The 19,103-nt window shown below is 47.9% G+C and overlaps 1 protein-coding gene across 2 annotated transcripts in view; it reads right to left on the reverse strand.

Moving 5' to 3' along the window:
• The window catches only part of MYO7A (myosin VIIA), a 108,636-nt gene that overhangs the window by 46,971 nt on the left and 42,562 nt on the right, over positions 1-19,103 (reverse strand). For both annotated transcript variants that reach the window (XM_076328470.1, XM_076328471.1), the window contains exons 4-15: positions 18,684-18,836; positions 11,881-12,065; positions 10,257-10,378; positions 8,256-8,398; positions 8,041-8,154; positions 7,052-7,205; positions 6,309-6,385; positions 5,261-5,380; positions 3,875-4,017; positions 3,269-3,479; positions 2,642-2,777; positions 2,124-2,230 (exon numbers count right to left, since the gene is read on the reverse strand). In XM_076328470.1, coding sequence (XP_076184585.1) covers positions 2,124-2,230; positions 2,642-2,777; positions 3,269-3,479; positions 3,875-4,017; positions 5,261-5,380; positions 6,309-6,385; positions 7,052-7,205; positions 8,041-8,154; positions 8,256-8,398; positions 10,257-10,378; positions 11,881-12,065; positions 18,684-18,836 — 1,665 coding nt within the window. The remainder of the gene's footprint in view (positions 1-2,123; positions 2,231-2,641; positions 2,778-3,268; positions 3,480-3,874; positions 4,018-5,260; positions 5,381-6,308; positions 6,386-7,051; positions 7,206-8,040; positions 8,155-8,255; positions 8,399-10,256; positions 10,379-11,880; positions 12,066-18,683; positions 18,837-19,103) is intronic.

A 19,103-nucleotide genomic window follows, 5' to 3' on the forward strand; every position in this document is an offset into this window, starting at 1 on the left:
CTTGTCTCTTTTTAAGGGAAGATGTTAGATTTGATTGACCTGGCCTGAGTGTCTCTGGAAGATTTCTCCACGGATTGTCTCACTGATGCTGGGGGAAGGTGTGCACACTTCCAAGAAGAGCCTTTGCCCCAGATCTTTGCTACATGCAGTCAATTCCCATGACCCATGCTCACCTGCTCCTTCTTTTGGGGAATGTGTTTTAAGAAAGGGGCTGCAACGATTATGGAGTTTTGGTGGAAAGCAATGGCAAAATCATCTCAGCCCCATGTTGGATCCTGCTTGTCTGAGCAGTTTTGTTTGCGTGGTGTTTAGGGGATTTGTGCTCTCCCAGTTCACACTAACATTGTGCATGATTAGGGGAGCTGGTACACAATGTTTGTTCCTCTTCCAGTTCCATGCCAGTCAGGTTACTAATCTCTCATTCAAATAAGAAAAGCAGAGATAATTAAAAGCGTCAAAGCACAGGGACCACCACTCGGGACAGATTCTGAAGATGTTTAATAGAACTATAAAAGAAAAGGTTTATTTCAAAAGAAGTGCTCCGATGCTTTAAAAGGTCTCAGCTCTCAGGTCCTAGACAACACCCAGGTGGACATCTCAATTTTGCTGTCATATACTTCCAGCATCTTTTAAAGATGCTTGGCAGGTGCTCCCGTGAAGAAGTCTGCATGACTGTGTAAACCTGAGAGCTTCCTCTCATCGATTCCCCAGAGTGCATCTCTGCTCTGCCCAAACAAGCAAGAAATCACTTCCAAGGTGAACTGCAAAGCTTGCACCGAAAATAAAAAGCAGTGAGGAACAAGCAATAAAAAGCAAAGTAAATGGCAGCACTGATGCTAAGGGAGTTAGTGTCTAGTTCAGCAGGAGCATCCACATCTGGGGATAGCTCTGAACCCACTGGGAGTTCATGCCAATTGGTAGCTGAGTTGGGGCTGATAAACGTTATCTAGTTCCTAATGAAGTCAAAAGGACATTGATCGTTCATTTCAGCAGGAGCAAAACTGAGTGGCTAAGGGTTATGAACAAGGCTTGCAAAAGTGTCTGTAGCCTATTTAAAGAAATTTCTTGGAAATTTAAACCTTTCTTTCCGTTAGCAGGCAAAGGAATTCAGCACTTATATCTGCCTGGCATTCCTGAAAGTCCCTAAGTCCCTTGGACCATCAGCGGCATTGGCTGGCATTTGGAAACAGGACCCCAACTTCTAAAAAACTTGGTTGCTTTGCAAAATTTTATCCCCACCCTCTGCAGTCCCATGGCTTTGCCTAGGGAAAGACTGGGGGATTGGGCCATAGTGACCTATCTGTGTAGACTTCCAGGTTCTGCAAAGCTGATATTTTAAAACAGTTTCTATTTTAATTTTGGGAACAGGACCGATGATGTCTTAATGGGGAGATGTAGATGTTCAACTTACTCAAGAAAACATCATCTATTCGTGTTATTAATGGTGAAATAGTCACTAATGTCAGCATTTAAGCTGGAATCTTAGTAATAAATGCTCAAATGAGGTGGGAAGAGTTAAAGCAATAACTGTGCCTTTCTCCAAAGCTTCAGCACACATGGTCTTCTCCTGCACTGAGCATGGAGTAAGCACATACCCTCCTGGAGGACTGGAATCTGGAAAGGGGGGCTTTAAAGTTCAGCTTTCATAACTGGTCCCCTCTCTCTGCTGTCGTAACAGTAAAACACGACTGTTGGCTGGTTCCTCCCAGTCCTGCTGCGGTGCTTAAGGGCCAGCCAGATTGTCCCTTTGTTCTGCTCTGGTCTACAAGTGTTTGGTTTTCACTTCTCACTCTATTATACACAGATCTGGACCACTCAACTGGAGGGGCTAGCTCTTTCTCTCTCAGATGTCTACAGTCACAAACCTTATTGTTCCCATCCCTACACAATTAGGAGAGGAACAATCACAACACAAAATAATATTCGATGAACTGAATGCAGTGAACTTGGGGTGTGAGTGTGGATGTACCCATGACACCGCATGAACGCTTTCTGATGGTTGGCTCACACTAACAGGTTTGAAACACCCCAAACAGCATCAGAGCAACATCACTCTTTGCAAATCTTCTGCCCCTTCCAGGAACCCCCCCCAGTGAATAAAGATCTTCTCTCGCCTGCATTACCATTGCAACATCTGCTTGGAAGATCTGCTTGATGAATTTGTTTTTTGAGGAATGCACCAGCTGAATGATGTCTCCATGCAGCGTGTCCCTGTTTTTCTCCAAGAAACCTAGAGGAATAATGGGACAACACATAGATGACACAGTGCAACATGGCCAGGATGTGCCCTGCAAGCAGCCTCTGGGTTGCTGGACTACTGGCTGTTCTCGGGGAGGTAATGGGGGTAATGAGTGGGCAGAGAAAGGTGGACCAAGAGAAGGAAGACAGAGGTGCATCTTGAGACTGGATCAAGGATGCATATGGTGCAAAGCTCTGCAATTCTGTCATGGGCACGCACGAGTGAAAGAGCACCAACCTCTGCAGCTCATGGGCACCACTGAAGGGCCAAGTCATTGCAGCCAGAAAAGGAGTACACCGACGCTACCATGGGCTACCATCCTGCTCTGCCCCAACGCAGCAGCAGCTCACCTTCCCCCAAGCATCCCCTCACACCTGCAGTGCCCCAGGAGCTGCCCCGTACCTTTTGTTTCGTAGTAAACAATGCCAGCAAAGTGGTTAATACCAAACTGGGTTTCATAGTTATTCTTCGGAGGAATATAGTTGGTGTTAAGCTTGTGCTGGGAGTTCAGCTTGTGTAACATGGTGGCATCTGTACCCTGTGCACACAGGAAAAGATCTGACGTTTAACCAGGGTTTGTCCCATTAAAATAATTTTCCAATCAATAGTGCATTTCTTTTTTGTCTCGGGTGACAATGTGTATTTATTTTGAGAACAGATGTGTTGGAGGGGATATCTCAAATGCAGAAATTAAAGAAATGGATTAAATATCGCTGGTATGTTGTGCTATATTCAAGATAGTGCTCCAAAGGAAGTATATTTAACATTATTTTCTCTTAAACTTTGTCAAAGGCTATTCTTGAGCCTCTTGCAGGCATATTCTTCCACCAGAAATGGTAACTTGTTTTAAGCATGGTTGTGGTACTCATGGAAGAAAATGTGACAGAGTAATAAAAGCTATGAATAGGTAACCCACTGGCGAATGTGTGTTTGGGGCTGATCAGCCCCCTCATAGGGTGCCAGCATGCAAAGTGCAAAGGGGGTGAAAACAGGAGAGTCACTGGCAGCAGGGCCGAGCCCAAAACACACCTTGGGGAACTTGCTCTCCTCGTCAATGAGGGAGATGATGTTCATGGGTTTGATGGCAATCATGTCCAAGGCATCCTGGTTATCGGTGAACTCGATGTGCTGCCAGTTGATGTTCTCCAGGTTGTACTCCTCCTGCTCTAGTTTGAAGACGTGGCGCACGAAGAACTGCTGCAGGTTTTCATTTGCAAAGTTAATGCAAAGCTGCTCAAAACTGTGGAGGGAAGGTCAAGGAAAGGCCACTTTAGTTCCACCGCTGTCTATCTTTCTCCATCTCTCTCCATGCTTGAAGCAATACTCTCAGACCACGTCAACCACTTCGTAAGGTTGCTGTTGGCTGAGAATTTCCTTATCAGTTCAGATAATCAGTATTTCTCCCCCCCCCAAATGTTATAGCCATTATACATGTGTATCCTAAACCAACGAGTTTAGGAAATATGTTACCTGCTGCAACATAAAAGTGTTTAGCTCTGATAATCTCTCATATAGAAAAAGGCTTGGCCTAGCCCAGTCCTGTTCATCTCAGGAGAGGTGAAAGGACTGCAAGACCTTGAGCTTGGGGTGATGAAGCAGGCTTAAGACCTGGTTCTCCTTTTGCAAGCTCCATACCTGTTCACAGTGAAGTTCTCAAAGCCAAAGATGTCAAGGAGGCCGATGGATCTCCTGACACTTTTGAGTTCCTGGGAAGGAGGTCTGTAAATTGCAGCATTGATCTTCTCCACGATCCACACGAAAAGCCGCCCATAAATTCCCTGCGATATCCCAAAGATGGAGGTCACTGAGACAGGTTAGCGGTTCACCCTGCTAGTCTGCGGCACCACTTCACTCGTCATGGCGCGGGCTCCCCTAAAGCATAGCCAACAACTGGGCAGTCCCTGAGGACATGCTCACCAATGTTTATGCCAGACTCTCGGCATGGTTTAAAGCTTCAAGAGCCGTTATGTAGATCAAGGAAAATGGACCTGAAAGCCTAGATAAAAGACAACCGAAAGCAAAATCCCAAATTTGGATAGTCTCAAATTTTGGATCTATGGGCTTGCTGTAAAGCCAGACAGTCCTTTCGTTGGTTTCTAAACATCTCTCTCTACAGACCAGCAGAGCCATGTTACACTGCTAGACAATCCAAGGACATCTCGCCTGGACAAGGTGCAGATTTAGGCGTTGCAGCTTCAGTAATTCCAGAACTGCATGTTTTACAGTGTTATTCATTTCTTTTGTATGAGCTACAGCAGTACTACCAGGAGGGCAGTCTGATCCAAAGGCCCATCACCACTAGAGAAGTCACCATCTGGATTTGCAGACCAGTTAGGTGTCAAGTCAGCTAGCCTTATCTACCAGTCCCCCACAGATAGAGGGGAGAGCCCAAGTTGGCCAGAGTGCCCACCAAAGATCAGAGCCATATTTGCAGCGGGCCACCGATGCTTGTTTTGAAACTTTACATGGGGCTGCAAACAGCACAGCAGTGATGCACACCCACCTCATCTACCTTCATCACCCCAAAGCCTCAGGTGACGCTCTCTGTAAGTGCTCTGGTGGCTGCTGAATTATTCTATCCCTATTCCTGTGACATTCAGCTTTATTTACTGCTGCAGACATGCCTAAATCCTGAAATTCAGGTGTGAGTGTTACAGGTGTTGACAGAGCTGCTCTGATTTAGAGCAGCTGAGGATCTGACCCTGGGGCTCAAGCTGGGACATTTTCCTGAAGCTGAGGTGGCAACATTTCAGAATGTTGGCTCCTTCCACAGGTCACTTCTGAGTGTAGACAGTCTCAAGTCCAGATTGCAAATCCCCTGAAGACCAGGCTATCTAGACTCCTTGCATCTCAACTCTTCGTGCATCCCGGTAAGAACATAGTTTCAAGGCCATCTGCTGATCTGAGCTCACACGGGCACCAAGCGAAACGCTTTTCCTGTGCAGTGGATGCTCTGGTCTCAAAACTGGCAGATTTCTTCAGTTTATCAACAAGAGCAGAAAGGAATGCCCTAAGATTTACCTTTACAAAAGCGTCCCTCACATCCAGTGCTTGTTCCATGCTGAGAGGGGTGGAGACGGTCTCACCCCTGGTGATTATAGTCCGGCTGGTAAGGCAGTTCATCACGTCCTGAGGGTCAACCTGGCAAAGACACCACCAAAACACAGATATTAACTTTACAAGACAAGGTGTCCTTACAATGGCCTGGGCTACTGGCCTGAATGTGCGTGGCCAGAGAGGAACACTGCAGCCCCCTACGGCCGGAGATAATTGACTTTTCTTAGCTGTACAGAGCAAATATCTCAAATGATGTCAGAAGCATTTTCAGAAAGAGTAATTGACACATTTACACAGTGTTTTACTATGGAAAGTGTTCTTGTGACTTAGTGTGAGGTGTTAACGAGGTGTGGGGAGAGAAGATAAAAAAGCAGAGCCTGCAAAGCTGTATCCTACCACCATGAATGGTGGTAGCTTTGCATCCCCTTGACCCCTTTTCATACTGCTGAGATCAAGCCAGGGAAATGTCCACCCCCCTAAAGTACATGAAAACAGCCTGCAACAGCTGTGGACCACACTTTGGGACCAGCGGTGCCTACGGAGATGAGACAGTGTCCCTGAGGGAGCCCTGTCACCTGCTGGGGAGGCCACTGAAGAATGCTCCAGCCACTGCATGGCATGGATGGTTTGGCTGAGGGTCATCTGACCTCACTTCAGATACACACAGTAGAGGTGACATCTCTTTCTCAGCTACTGCAATGATCTCTTTACATCAGTGAGGGAAACACTCTATTTTAGAGACTGAACTATTTTGGATGTCCTTTTTAGGATGACGTGCCACCAAAGTGTCTGTTTCTCTCCACTGGTGTGAAGGGGAGCTCAGATACCCAGCTCAGATGGAGACACCCACCTTCACGCTGCCAGTGCAGGGCAAAGTATGGCTTACCCGGGCCTCTTCACTCTCCTAGAGCTGGTGGTACAAGGAGAGCCTGGCTCAAATGAAGCCTTGCCACAATATTAGAAATATGGGAACAAGCCAGATAGGGGACAGCAGCACCGCAGAGCCACTGACCTCCAGCAACGATGCCGCAGTGATTAGCGATGCCGACTGAACAACCTCGCAGGCATCCAGGTTGTCATAGGTCCGAGCTGGGGGAAGAAAGGCAGAGGGAAAGCCATCAGCGAGGGACGTGGCCCTGCAGAAGGTGAATGGGGTGAAGGAAAGGGTCTTTCTCCACTGCCATATGTGATGGCCAGGCAAAATCTGTCCACCAGAAGGGAGAGGAAAGTTCATGCAGCTGCTGGAGTCCTGCTGCTGGCTGCAAAGGACCTGTACTCTGCTCTGCCAGCCACCCTAAATGACTGATGGGTAAAAATGTTTCTAGCATGTAAGTGCTTTAGGCTTCTGTCTTCCAAAGAGGCTTTTAAAATCACTGTGTCATTTCTGACAGCAGGGCGGTTTGGTACCTTTACAAAGGCATATCCAATCACACAGGCACTTGTCAAACACTCCATTAGTCTCTCCTTGCAAAACCTGAGTCTACTGAATGGCCTGTGGCCATATTCAACCTCCCTACATTAGAGAAGGTGGATGTCACTGAGCATACTGGAGTCCGGCAGCCCTGCAGAGTGGGCAGGTGGACTTATTCCTCCTTTCTTGTCCTTACACGCCACAATAAGCACCTGAGTCCCTGGCATGGCACCATGGCAGGTGGTCTGGATACAGCCCTCCATCCCTAAGCTTGGCTCCCTCTCACCACGCAGAATAAAGAGTAGAAGTGTGCTGGACCACGTCCCTGCATTTTGTCCTTTTACCTTCGTACTGCAGGTTCCCCATGTGCAGGATGGCAGCCAGCAGCTTGGAGATCTCCCAGTTCTCCGTGTCGGTGAACATAAGGACCTTCATTGCGGAGCGGATGTTGGCGTACTCCTTGCTATCATCTCTGCCATCGCAGGTTGTGCAGTTACCCTAGGGAGGCGAAGAGGTCGCACAGTGCGTGGGGTAAAGCAGAGAGCAACTGGGTGTGACCCTAAGCTATCCAGGGCTTCCGCCTAAATCAGTAGACATTTTGTTTAAGGGATGAATAAGCAAAAGATGATGTTGAACCTGTGGATCTGGCTCTGCCCTTTGGTGTATACTATGATTCGGTGCTCAACCTTGTGACCTGCACTTACCCTGCTGTCCCCAGCTACCCTGTGTCTGGCTGCAATCAGCAGAAGAGAAAAAGCTCCCTGAGATGGGGATAAAGAGCAAGAAGGAAACGTGCCGGAGGGTCCCACCGACCCAGCTAGAAAGCTGGGTCCCAGCCTTGCTGATGATGGGCCAGCCTTAATTACACCTGGTTCTACCAGCTCCTCTGGATTGAGACACTGTTATATAGGGAGTGGGGCTGGAGATTGCTGGCTTGGTCAGACACGTGGAGCAGAGACAGCTCAGCACCGTATGCTGCTGAGAATGCGCCATCCAGCTACGCACTCCTCCCCGTCCATCACTGCTGCAAGAGTATAGGGTCATATCTAACACCCTGGTTATTTCCAGACAAGTGGCCTGGGCACCAAACACCAAAACCATCCAAGCTCGTGTCCTGCTGGTCTATACACAGGGGTTAAGGGTTTGCATAGGACTGTGAGGCTTGTGGTGGTGGGACAAAAAAGTCCCACAAACCCTGTGGCTAAGACTCGGGAAGGTCATAACCAGCAAAGCAGCTCTTGGCTGCGGAGGAAGCATCTCTCTCTTCTTTCTCCCTGGCTAACAAGCTCTCACCACATCACCCCACCAAACCTCTGCTTTGCTGTGCTCTCACCATTGCAAGGTAGTTGTAGTCCGTTGCTTTCCCAAGACCCAGCTTCTTCTTCTGCTCCATCGTCATTCCTCTCAGCATGCAGTAAAACACATGGTAATTCCTCTCGTCCTGGGCCTGCAGTAGAAGAGCAAGCGTCAGCTCTGCGAGGAGAAAGGCATCGCAAAGGTCGACTGACCGAGTGCCCGCTCCCACGCCTTGCAGGTCTATCACCTTACCTGCCTGCAGACCCGGGACTTCTCCAGCAGGTACTGCTCAATCTTCGCCCCCTCGATGGCTCCCCTTTTGTTGAAGTGGATGTCGATGTACTTCCCGAATCGGCTGGAGTTGTCATTACGGATGGTCTTTGCGTTCCCGAAAGCTGTGGGGAAGAATTGCCGTGGGTTACAGAGGACCTGATGCAGGGAGGACGATGGATCTGGTCTCATGGGCAAAAAAAAAAAAATCAAAAGAGCGAGGCTGAGAGGGTAAAAAGCAGCCCCAAAACCTTTCCCTTAAGGTTGGCTGGCTCAATTTCATCTCAGCGTGGGGAAACAGGATATACTGCAGATGACTGTCCTTGGAAATACGGAGAGGAGCACAGAGAAGGAGGCATGGGAACGGGGTGACCTTATCCAGGAAGAAGGGCTAGGACAGCAGGATTTTGGCAGCAGCCGATGAAATACAAGAGGGTTGAGCAAGGCTGGCAGGAGGATGCTGCAGTGTGCGAGGTGACGCTGTGCGGGAAATGACAGAGCTGCTGGTGAGTGATTTGGTGACCAAGCGGGAAAGTAAAGAGCTCGTCCTCTAGGGAAATACAGAGGGACTAAGCCAACCTCCAGCAGGAGACTTCTCCCTGCAAACAGACTGTGTGCAGAGAAAGGTACCCACATCCATCCTCTGTGTGGGTGCGGACCGCTGGCATGAGCGCCCTGGCCAGCATGCCCTGGCTCCAGGATTGCTGGCAGGTGATGGAGGTGCGTTTGAAAGACAGAGCCTCTCTTCCCCTCAATCCTAGCAGTGATGAAGTGCATGTTCAGAAACACCCTGTGTGCACGCCGTGCACCATGACGCTTTACAACGCCAGCGGTCGGGCAGCCCTGCGGTGCCCTGAGAGCCTCGTTGCATCTTCATGCCATGGCTGAAGGAAGCTCCGGTGGAGCACAGAGAAGGAAAGCTCAGCCAGTGACTTACTTGTCTGCTCTGCTAACATCATTCATGGAAAGCAGTTAGGATATTCACATTCCCGTTGATTCCTAGGGGGCTATTTACCAAGTAAAACACTGCTCTCTGTGAGTAGCAGGAGAGGTAAAAATAATGTTATTCTTTAAGGAAAATGCTATTATTTCTGCATAAGTGTAAAAGGTCCATCTGGCATCATGTTAGGGTCAGGTCACCTATTTAATCTACAGACATCCAATTAAAACAGTGGGGCTGATCACGGTAACAGCTTGCCAATGTACCTACGAAGGCCACGAGCTGATTCTCGTTATCTGGTTCTTTCTTGAACCGGAAACTTTGTCTGCATTCTGCTGCCATTCACTGATCTTGGAAGGAAAAGGTGGGGGTTGCTGCTGTGTATTGCCAGCACAAGGTGTTTAGTCTGTGAATCTCTGGTCAAATTAGTCTCATGCTTTGCTGAGCCAGCAAAGAATAGGAATAGGATTTTTGCAATTATGGTCAAATAAAACAAAAAAAATTAGTTAGTTGAATATGCAGCATTTACAGGATATTTGTGCTCCGCATACAGTTATAATTCCAGAACTGGAAGAGGTGGTGAGACTTTTCAAAAGAGCTTTGTGTATTCGGTGATCAGCTTTTTTTAAATTGCAGAGAATTAGGTAAAATTCAGGTTTCTGTTTTGAAATTTTTTGGGAAAATGTTCTGATTTAAGTGGAAAAACCACATTTTTCAATTTTAAGTGAATGGGAAAATTGAAAAATATTTCAGGTCAGCTGAAATGTTTCATTTTCAACAATAGTTGTCAAAAATATTAATGGAACATTTGAAAGCCCAAATCAGAGAATATTTGTCTTGTGAAAAATAAATTCAAATGGAAAGAAACCGAATATGCTGTTTAACAAATGTTTACATCATTGCTTTTGATTTTTTTTTTTTAATTTTGTCACTTTTTGAAACTCAAAATACAACAAAGTGACTTACATTTGGCCATATTTTGTGGTTCCCGAACCTGAATTTTTTTGCCAGCAAAAATATGCCTCCGTCATCCGAGGTCTCACCTTCCAAGATGGGATTTGCCTCCAGGACCTGCTGCTCAATCCAGGAGTGCTGACCGCTGATGGCCGCCAGGAACTGCAGAATCAGTTTTGTGCTTTCTGTCTTCCCTGCTCCGGATTCACCGCTGCAAAGACAACAGGAATTGACGTCAGTGAAAGCCCTGATCCATCCCTGCTAATGTCCCTCTCTCTGTCTCCAAAGGGACTCATATCTCTGTGCCTATTCTGCTAGCGCAAGCAGGACAAGGCCACTAAGGATGGGTTTCCAGCATCCCAAGGACTGGTTGTAGGAGAAATGGTAGGACACAGTACCGGACAGCTTCCAGCCAAGATCCAGATTTGTTTTCCAGTCCGTTTGGCCCAAGCTGTTGCTTGGGTTTGGGTCTCTCCAGCAAATACCGTCATTCAATCAGCACTAAGAAGGTCAGGAAGCACTTTCAGACAGTGCTTTTCCAAGTATGATCACCAAACCATGAGCCTGTGGTCCAGGGGCTGGCTGGTCCCATGGGGCATCTTCATCACCAGTCTTGAGCTGCCAAAACGCACTAGAAGGCAGACTGTGAAATACAGCCTTTTAGTGGCAGGCACTTCCACAGGTCCCCTAGGCATGTTCTACCAAGGGGCAGGTAGGAGAGGAGAAGATCGCGGGGTAGGAAGCGAGTGTTACTCCTCAAAACTTTCTCTCCACCGAAAGATAACTTCTGTTATCTTGCAATGGCACAAGAGGAAGGGCTGGGCCAGAAATCCCTGGCTGTGAGTCTATGGCCTGTCTGATATATGGGGTAGCCAGTATAAATGATTGAAATGGACCTTCCTGGTGTTCAGTAACCCAGCCCTGGCCCCATGGCCGAATTGCCTCACTTCTCAGGGTTGGCTGGCCACTGGCACGCTGCATCACGCCTGGCCTTGACTCTCCTCTGGGATCCGTATGATGCTTTTTTAGCCCTGCAGGGTAATCATTACCATACGGTCTTTTCAGTCCCACGTATCTGAAATACTGTGCATGGGGCGCTCCAGAGAAATGTTTTTGTGCAACGAAACTTAGGGTAGGCGTGCCTCGGAGGGAGGTGGTGCCCTAAAAGCATGCAGGACCGTTTGAGGGTTCAAAACTTGACAGGATGGCGTTGGAGGGCTGAGGGAACTAAATCTGGTTCATACCACCATTTCGGACAGACACTGGAGTGAACTACGCCCATAACTGTGACCAGGCATTTCTTGGAGCCCAAGGTTGACCAGTCTGGAGCAGAGCCATGCAGGGAGACACCAGTTCAGCAGTGTGAAAAACCACAGGTCCAGTGATCAAGCTTGTCCCTGGCCCTTCCTAGTGCAGAATGTATAGTTCTTTGCATCTTTGATGTCTGTAGGAATATTGGGTTTAAACTTAAAAGGGGAGGTTAAAGTTGAATATGAGATTTATTGGGTTGTAGGATAAGTACCAAAGGATCGATAAAGCATCTTTACCAGGAACAGTGACTGCAAACAGAGTCACTGGGAATATGTGGACGGAAGATCTAATGGGTCATTCAAATTTCTGATTCTCTTTGATAAGCTGTTCCCTATGAACCACTTTGCAGGTGCTCAGCATCCGTTTTCAGGATATGGCCCATTTGGAAATTCACCAACTCACCTTATGATACAACACTGGTCCTTGTTGTTGCGCTGCATGTTGAAGTAGCAGTTGTCAGCAATTGCGAAGATGTGTGGTGGCATCTCACCAATCTTTTTGTTGGTGTACAGGCGTATCTGCTCAGGTGAGTAGATGGGTAGGAGCTGGTAGGGGTTTACTGCCACCAGTATTGAACCAGTGTACGTCTGGAGGAGAAGCACATGAAGGTTTATGGGGACAGTGAGATGTGGCTGGGAGGCTTTGGCAGCTTGGATGGAGTGTGGAGGCCAGAAAAATCAAGTTTTTTCAAAAGCTGGATGAAAGATGATGTTTGAGTCAAAGATGCTTGCAGGATGGGGCCTGGAGCAAAATTGGAACAAAAGTCCCGAACTATCTAAATCAGTTCATACTCAGCCTTGCTCATGCACAACATGGATTCAAGCCTTAACTCATGTTTCAGATGCTCCTCAGTTAAGATTCAGAGTTTCAAGTCAAGCTCATATTTGCAAAAATATCGCCAGAGCCAGCACATATCCATTCATATTTATTGCATTGCACAAATTATGAGAAACTAGAGATGAAAGGGACCTGGAGACCATTGCCCTATCTCAAAGCAGGACCAGCTGGATCCAAACTATTCCTGACAGATGTCTGTCTAACCTGTTTTTAAAAATCCACAACAGAGCTGCTAAGCGTCCCTCTGCAGTATGTTCTTCTCTATCAATCATCTCTGCCTAACCAAACCTCTCCATGCTGCAGTTTAAACCTTGTCCTGTGCACATGGATATGGCCCACAAAGTCCTGGCATATCCCTTCTCAGCTATTTCTGGGTCATTTTTGGAAATGGCTTTTTGTCCATCTCACGCTCTCTGTGGCACTCGAACGAGCAAAGCTGTTCTGGGCCTTGGGCAGCAAAGCCCTTTGTGGTGCCTTGCTCTTTCATTTCTGCCCTTCCAGAAGCCATTTCTCTCAAGCCTCTCACCAAAGGACTTATGACCTTTGTCATCTCAGTCAGATGCAGCTCTGAGGTTAGGAGGTTTGGCCACATCCCAAGCTCAAGGCAGAGAATAAAGGTCTCCTTCCCCAACTTTAGCTGTCTAAAAGTTAGTGTCTAGAGCAAGCGAGTCAACAGGGCTTCATCTTGGGCTAACCAAAGAGCATGAGGTGAAGGCTAGTTTCGTTCCATGACTTCAAAGGAGCCAAGTCACGTTCTCTAGGTTAACTTTTGGAAACTAAAGTTACAAGATTAATCTCACCTTTCTTTCCTGGTGGGACCAGCTGTGAAAGTGCCCCAACTGCTGCATATTGTGGAGCTGGATGTCTTCATAGAGATAAACAAAATGACTCACAAGCTTCTGAGTAGATGTATGACCTTGGACAGTTTTGATGCCAAAATTTATGGCTCAATGTCCAGATGGAGACTGGTGATGAGTGGTGTCCCACAAGGGTCCATATTGGGACCGGTCCTGTTTAATATCGTCATCAATGACACAGACAGGGGGATCGAGTGCACCCTCAGCAAGTTTGCAGATGACACCAAGCTGAGTGGTGCGGGCAACACGCCAGAGGGACGGGATGCCATCCAGAGGGACCTGGACAAGCTCCAGAAGTGGACCCGTGTGAACCTCATGAGGTTTAACAAGGCCAAGGACAAGGTCCTGCACCTGGGTTGGGGCAACCCCCGGTATCAATACAGGCTGGGGGATGAAGGGATGGAGAGCAGCCCTGCCGAGAAGGACTTGGGGGTACTGGTGGATGAAAAGCTGGACATGAGCCAGCAATGTGCGCTCGCAGCCCAGAAGGCCAATCGTATCCTGGGCTGCATCCAAAGCAGCGTGGCCAGCAGGTCGAGGGAGGGGATTCTGCCCCTCTCCTCTGCTCTGCTGAGACCCCCCCTGGAGCACTGCGTCCAGCTCTGGAGCCCTCAGCATAAGAAAGACACGGACCTGTTGGAGCGGGTCCAGAGGAGGGTCACAGAAATGATCAGGGGGCTGGAACACCTCTGCTATGGAGAAAGGCTGAGAGAGTTGGGGTTGTTCAGCCTGGAGAAGAGAAGGCTCCGGGGAGACCTTACTGCAGCCTGTCAGTACTTAAAGGGGGCTGATAAGAAAGATGGGGACAGACTTTTTAGCAGGGCCTGTTGCGACAGGACGAGGGGGAATGGCTTTAAACTAAAGGGGGGTAGATTCAGACTAGATCTAAGGAAGAAATGTTTTACGCTGAGGGTGGTGAAGCACTGGCCCAGGTTGCCCAGAGAGGTGGTGGATGCCCCATCCCTGGAAACATTCCAGGTCAGGCTGGACGGGGCTCTGAGCAACCTGATCTAGCTGAAGATGTCCCTGCCCACGGCAGGGGGGGTTGGACGAGATGAGCTTTAGAGGTCCCTTCCAACCCAAACTATTCTATGATTCTGTATATTCTTTTCAGGGGAAAAAAAAGTCATTTCAACATAAAAATAATCCTTATGGGTTTTTATCTGTGTGGCCTAAAACCAACCGTAAGCCTTTGGCACAAAGCAGCAAAGTGGCACAGGCAAGGATGCTTGTGAACTGAGAAGAAAATCTCTCCATGCTCTGCTGCTGCTCCTCTTTTTGTGCATATTGCAAACTGGCTGATGAATAAATAAAAGAAGTCTGAGCTGTTCCTCATCTCTGATGGCAGCAAAATAACTACCACTGCTGGGGAGAGGAGTGGAAAGGGAGACCCGGAGACACAAGCTGGCAGCCTCAGGTCGAGTTTCTCCCATCGAGCCCAGTTTCCCTCAATCATGATGGAAAGGGCTTGAATGCAGTGAGATAATTTGTTTGCCACCATCTACGCAACTCTTCCCCCCAGCTCAGGCTTGCTGAAAGGCAGCCAGCCAGTAGGTGGCAATTGTGTCCCACAGCAGGGATGCTGAAAGCCCTTAGGGACTCATCACTTTCTAGCCTCATGGCCAACACCAGAGAGCAACTCTCTGTTCAGTCCCAGGTGAGGTTTGAATTTACAGTGGTAACTGAGAGAGGATACAACAGTCTTCCCTGTAATAGGGGGTTACATGCCAGTAAAGGAAAAAAGCTCTTTAAGCTCAAGAACAAAGTTGTCACAAATCCAAAGGGTAGAAATTGGCTGTGAAATCATGTAGACTGGATGTTAGAAGAAGAAGGCATTGAAATAGGGGAGCAGAGAATTCCCAGAACAGCCTTCCACAGGGACAGAGCAGGTAAACTTTGTGCTCAGAGAAGGAGTGAGCTCAATTTCTGAATGGTATTATGTCACCAAGATCTCCAGCGAACCCCAAGTCTCCTTCCAGTCCTGGGTGAGATACTTGGAAGACTCTTTTCCTCTTCAAAATTTATTACCAGGTTAATTTTAGGGACATTTCTAATCTTCCTTGAGCCTCTTTTCAAAAAGACTGACCCTCTGCAGAGGTCTGAAATCCCTGTGTTTCAACCACACTGGTCTGCCCTGCCCCAAATGCAGCCAGTGAGACTTTTAAAGGAGTTAACCATTAGTTGCAGGAATGCTTTCTGGATGCTCTCCCTTGTGATCCACAAAACACTTTGTCAGCATGAACTCTTGTACTATTGCTTGTTTTTGTAGGTCATTCCTAGTTGATAAATACTCGCAATTCGCCCAGTTCTCACAGCTGACGGCATGCAAAACTTTGTCCACTTTGCCGATGACGGGGCAAAGGGCACCTCCAAGGAAATACTATCTCTTTGGTATCTATTGCTGGGTGAAGGCAAAGCCCTCCTGTCTTGGAAAAATAAAGCTTTACCAATAGGCAGGGGCTCTGCCGTAGCTGACCACAAGGAACAACATCGCTGTGCAAATTCATTACTGCCTGCATGACCTACATTTTAATTAGCCCCAAAGAAATCTTTTCTGAGCCTGCTTCCCTTGCTACCCAGAACACTGTGGCTGATTTCATCTGGATTTTTATGGGGTTAAAGCTCTACCAAACATTACCGCATTTTGGCAAGCCTTAGAGAGCAGCAGCAGGCAATGCTTTCGTCTCCAGATAAAGAGATTTAACCTTACTCACGAGTCCAAACTGTCCACCAGATGCTCTTGCTATTCAGCATAGTTTCTCTTCGTGCATGCAAGCCAAGCCATGGGCAACAAGCCCTTGTTGAAGCTTTTCTCATTTTGCTGCAGAAGTTTCTTTCCTCCAAGTTGAGGTCATTACTGAGAAGCACTTAGAGCTTTAACCACATTCACAGATTGGGAACTTTCCAGCTCTGGGAAGGTGTCACAACTTCGCCATGAGGGCCAAGCTCTGCAGCAGAGGGGATGATGCTCTCAGTGAATTTGTGAAGCAGCAGCAATGGTGGTGCAAAGTAAATGCGAACGCCACAATGGTGAACAGAAACAAGTGATCCAGTGGAAGGCATGCCAGCGATTGCAAATGGCAGCGCCAGGAGTCATACTTACCCTCCCGCCGCAGTTTGTCTTACGAGTAAAATGTGAGGGAGGAGAAAAAGGAAAATTATATTTTATTAGAGCAGAATTACACCCTCGACAAAGCTAAGGAGATAAGGAAACAAGAGAGACTGAAGTCCCATTGGAAAAGTCATCCTTTACCCAGCAGGCTCAGAATTCCTTTCAAACAGTGAAGGTAAAGTCACACTGAGCTTCACCACCTTTAAGACAGAGCAAATTATACCTCAGAAAAAAACACCTCAGGGGACTGGTTATCCCCTACCTACATGGCATCCATATGGTACCTTGGCTTTCCAAAACTGCCATCAATATTTACCACATTTGACACAAATCTACTCCTCCTAGTGCCACCACTCTTAAAAGATGAGATCTGAAGTTGGGTTCCTGAGCCTCCAACACCACACGTGTAGACAGGGGTGGTTTATGTGCCTCTCTATCAATCTATGCTCTCTATGTCATTTTGAGAGCGTCATTCTAATTTTGAGATTGCACTAATTGCTGCGTTGTGCCCGGGATCGTGGGCTGGCACTCCAAAGCCATTAGTGGTGTGGAGCAATCAAGGCACAGTAACCTGGAACCTCTGTGATGATGCAAATCCCTTTGTGTGATGTGGCTACCCCTTACTGCAGCGGCTTTGTAGGACACATGCCTCTGTCACCATCAGACCCGAAGGACTCGCAGAGAAACCACATTGTTACTGAGTCACTTCAGCCCACGCTTACCGCCGGGTTAGCAGCTGCCCTTTGCATTAGCCCTTATTAGTATGATGCTGCCAAACTACTCTCTGCCCAGTGCTCATTCATGTTCATAATCTCCCTGGGTGCCTGTGAATAGCTTAGTGAGGGAGCTCAGAGGCAGAGCTTTTGTGAAGGAGCTGGGTGTATTCACAGGCAATCTGATATTGCACACGTGAAATCTTACCTCAGGACCTCTGTTCACTTAGTGAGGCAACAGGCGCTTGCCTGATGACATAGAGACCCCAGGAGAGACACATGGACACCACTGAAAAAATATCTGACGTGATCCCAACTTTCTCAGAGAGCAAGAGAGAGCTGCAGGAATCCACTTGGTACCACTGCAGGGTGCCCACAAACAGGAGAAAAAGGGGCAATGCTCAATGGATAAATACATGTTCCCTGAATGAGCCAATCAGCTACAAATTATGGGCGCTCTGTACTTCTCGGGTGGCACTCAGGTTGCTTGAATTTAGTTATCCACATGAGTACTGCATCTAACCTTGAAGATGGACATGCTCTGAGCTGAAGGAGGTTGGACTGTAGACCTCCAACCTGAACTTTCCTTCCAACATAAGCTCTTCTATGATACCCAAGCTCCAGCCAGCTCTAAAGCAATCACCTCGTCCAACAGGCACCTATGTTTGCACAGCTGAAAGGCGGTCTTGGCTCTGTTGGCTCTATTGATATCTCTGGAGACTGCCATGTATTCTTAGTGCACATGGAGACACCACCTCAAGTATGAATTTGGCCTGCTAACTTTTGCTAGTTTATCAGTATAAATGGCTGTGGCTCCCTGAAGAGAGCTCCAGGGAGTAACTCAGTTCATCTAATGTGTGAATCATTTTCTGGTCATGCCTTTTTCTCTAAACTGACAATACAGGGGACCTAGACATCATGCACAACAAATAAGGTGCCTTGGTGAGAGATGAATTTGGGGGTCTCTATTCTCCTCCAAGCTTTGGGGAATTAGAGGTGCCTTTTCAGCAGCCACATCCCCTTCCTCTAGGATTGAAATCCATCTCTGAAAGAAGAGATGGATATCTTCCAGAGTTGGGGACAGGGGGCTGTCAACCGTATGAACAACCTACGTAACAGAGTCGTGTGCTCTCCGTCACTGCCCAGCTCTAATCCAAAACCATCCTTTCAAAAGGCACTGGACATCAAGCAGAACAAGCAGACTTGATAGATAAAATCCTGGATATGGTCTGCTACTTATGCTATCTGGGAAGTCAGACTGTACTGCAATTCCCTCTGGCCTGAAAATCTAGTAGTCTCTAGAGCCTTTGAAAAATTGGATTCCCAGGAGGCTTTGAAAAGGCTTTCAAAGGCACAGCAGGCACTTACCTGAGTATCTGAAAACTGTAGGATTTGAGCGCAATACCAAATTTTCCATATTTGCATAGGCTGCTTGAGTACATTAGCTAGTGGCAAACACCCACGCACGCTCCTCACTTCTGCCCCAAGAATGTGCACCAGACTACACTGCATATAGCACACTGCTAAAACCAGCACGGAGACCTGAGTGCTGACTCTTCTCCTGCTGAGGACGTCACCTTTGTGATGCTCAGTTCAATCAGGGTTTCCCACGTGTGGGTTCCCTAGAGCTAAGGAGAGTGGGGGGTGCAGTGCAGAGCAAGAGGTGGAGGTTGGGAGGACACTCACATAGATGAGGTGCTCCCGATAGCGGATCAGCAGGTTCCTGAGGATTCCCGCCTCGTTCAGGTCCCCCAGGCGGATCATGTCCTCCACTCCATGGATGGAGGTGGGGTGCATGGGTTTGATGTGGCTGGCGTTCTGCGGGGAAATCCAGTGCTCCTGGGAAGAGAGCGAGGGCAGAGAAAGATAAATGAAATTAGATACCACTGGGATGAGAGACAGAAACAGCCCACCCCAGACCGAAGGACCAGATGGAAGAACATACACGGGAGAGCATTAGCACACAGGCCACGGCCTTTATTCCCGGTACGTGGCAGTGACTAATTTGAAAGATTCCTAGCAGAAGAAGGAAAACATCTTTTGGTTTACTGGAGCAGCAAGAGACATGAGACACGAGGCATCCTGGCAGAAGCATCATCCAGGGCA

The sequence above is a fragment of the Aptenodytes patagonicus genome, chromosome 1, assembly GCF_965638725.1.
Source record: "Aptenodytes patagonicus chromosome 1, bAptPat1.pri.cur, whole genome shotgun sequence".
NCBI classification, from domain to species: Eukaryota; Metazoa; Chordata; class Aves; order Sphenisciformes; family Spheniscidae; genus Aptenodytes; species Aptenodytes patagonicus.